The 2,135-nt window shown below is 39.8% G+C and overlaps 1 protein-coding gene across 1 annotated transcript; it reads left to right on the top strand.

The window, feature by feature from the left end:
• Positions 1–536: 536 nt before the first annotated feature.
• Positions 537–1,844, top strand: LOC127123126 (uncharacterized). The gene has a single exon (XM_051053381.1). The coding sequence runs from the start codon at positions 537–539 to the stop codon at positions 1,842–1,844; it is 1,308 nt and encodes a 435-aa protein (XP_050909338.1).
• Positions 1,845–2,135: the final 291 nt, after the last annotated feature.

Below are 2,135 nucleotides of genomic sequence, written 5' to 3'. Positions count from 1 at the left end.
CAAAGTTACATGTCTGGAGTAATCTTAAGCATATTAACATATGATATAACCCCGCTCAGTGGAGACCCCTTTGATGGTAATATTTGTTGTTACGAGTAAATCGTAGTGGCATTATCATCTTCGATCTGGGAGTCTAAGAAACTGAGGACCTTTAGAATCCTTTCAACCCCTCTAAGCCTTTTTAGGATGTAGTGCGGAGATTATTCAGGTGTAAGATCTGAGTTAATTGTTACGCGATGCTACACTCAGACGAGTTTCTCTTGAGAATATTATTGGTCTGCGAGCAAGTCGTTAAACCGATAATATCCAAAAGATGGACCTATGACTCTGGGGACCACTTTAGAACCTTATTCTACAGGTACAAAATAAACCTATTAGTTCATACATTGGGGGATGGTTAGACCCTTGGCTCCATGCTTAATGTCAAAACCCTAAACCTGTATTTGTGAAACATTCATTCATGCATCCATAAAAAACCTTTTTGCATAAAAACCAAGAAACTCAATAGTTTTCTTTTGCAAATATCGATAGGTAAAATGGAACTGGGAAGGAGGAATACCAAGAAATACACTTTCAAATGTCCTGACTTAACAGAGTTGAAGAAGCTTGGTTCTATGATAGTTAGTCTAGAGGATTTCAGAGCTCAGTATGGAAGACTTATGGGTATCTTGAAGACCAAGGTTGAAGATGGAGTTCTCAACACACTGGTACAGTTTTACGATCCACTCTACCATTGCTTCACATTTCCAGACTACCAGCTTATGCCTACTCTAGAAGAATACTCTTATTGGTTTGGTTTGCCAGTCTCTGACAAATTACCATTCAGTGGTTCAGAGAAGACCCCTACATCAGCAGCTATTGCAGAAGCACTTCACCTAGAAACGTCTGTTGTGAAGGACAACTTCACTAAACAAGGAGGGATTCTAGGTCTAACCTCTAGATTCTTGTTGGAGAAAGCCTTTATCTTTGCAGAAGCAGATAGTAGAGATGCCTTTGAAGCCATTTTTACTCTACTCATTTATGGAATTGTACTCTTCCCAAACATTGATGACTTCATGGATGTTAATGCTATACGAATCTTCTTAATTAGTAACCCAGTACCCACATTACTTGGGGATACCTACCATTCTATCCATCACAGGAATAAGAAAGGTGGTGGAACCATTCTTTGTTGTGCACCTCTCCTATATAAGTGGTTTATTTCTCACTTGCCCAGATCCAGGCTCTTCAAGGAGAATCCGCAGAAGCTCAGATGGTCTCAGAGGTTCATGTCTATTGATCAAGGGAGTATACATTGGTATGACCCCTCCTATGATGTTGGAGTAATTATTGACAGTTGTGGTGAATTTTCTAACGTACCTTTCATTTGTGTACATGGGGGAATTAACTACAACCCCATCCTTGCCAGACGCCAGTTAGGATATCCTATGGCAAATAAACCCGACAACCTTCTATTGTCAGGTTTCTTTTACCTCAACGACGAAGAGAGTTCCGGTTTGAAGGATAGAATCATATATGCTTGGCGCAACATTCATAGAAAAGGAAAAGACCGATTAGGAAGAAAGAACTGTGTTGCTTTTGAGCCCTACACCCGATGGGTTTGTGCTAGAGCCAATGAACTTAAGATGCCATATGCTCTTGAGAGGCCCTCATTTCCTTATGCTATAACATCATCATCCACCATTCCTATTGAGAACAGGGAAGAGTTTCAAGAAATTTTGGATAGGTTGAAATTGGAAAGAGACACTTGGGAAGGCAAGTACCATGTCTTGATTGATAAGAAGATGAAGATGGAGCAACAACTAAAGGAGAATGATGATTTGATTGAGATTTTGGAACAATAAGCTGTGAAGAAACAAGAGGAACAAGAAGGTTTACTTCTCTCTAAAGTCCAGCCTTGTCATGAATACTCCAGCATACCTCCCACTTCAGGTGCTTGGAAGGGAATCGTCGACAAGCTTATGATCGAGAATGCTCAGCTAAAGAGGCAGAAAAGGAAGCATCAGCCAGCAATAGGACCTTCTACATATGAGATTCCTTAGGACTCATAGACTTAGTTGTTTTCCTCTTGTATTGTTTAGGATCATTGAAATTGTATTTCATCCTTTGTAATCCCTCAATTGTTTAATAAAAAG

This window comes from Lathyrus oleraceus, chromosome 2 (genome assembly GCF_024323335.1).
Source record: "Lathyrus oleraceus cultivar Zhongwan6 chromosome 2, CAAS_Psat_ZW6_1.0, whole genome shotgun sequence".
Classification (NCBI taxonomy): Eukaryota; Viridiplantae; Streptophyta; class Magnoliopsida; order Fabales; family Fabaceae; genus Lathyrus; species Lathyrus oleraceus.
Note: the sequence above shows the minus strand (reverse complement) of the source record. Positions and strands in the feature narration are given on the sequence as shown.

Bases quoted from the DNA above. Each gene is read 5' to 3' on its own strand.
- LOC127123126 (XM_051053381.1), top strand. From the start codon at position 537: ATGGAACTGGGAAGGAGGAATACCAAGAAATACACTTTCAAATGTCCT.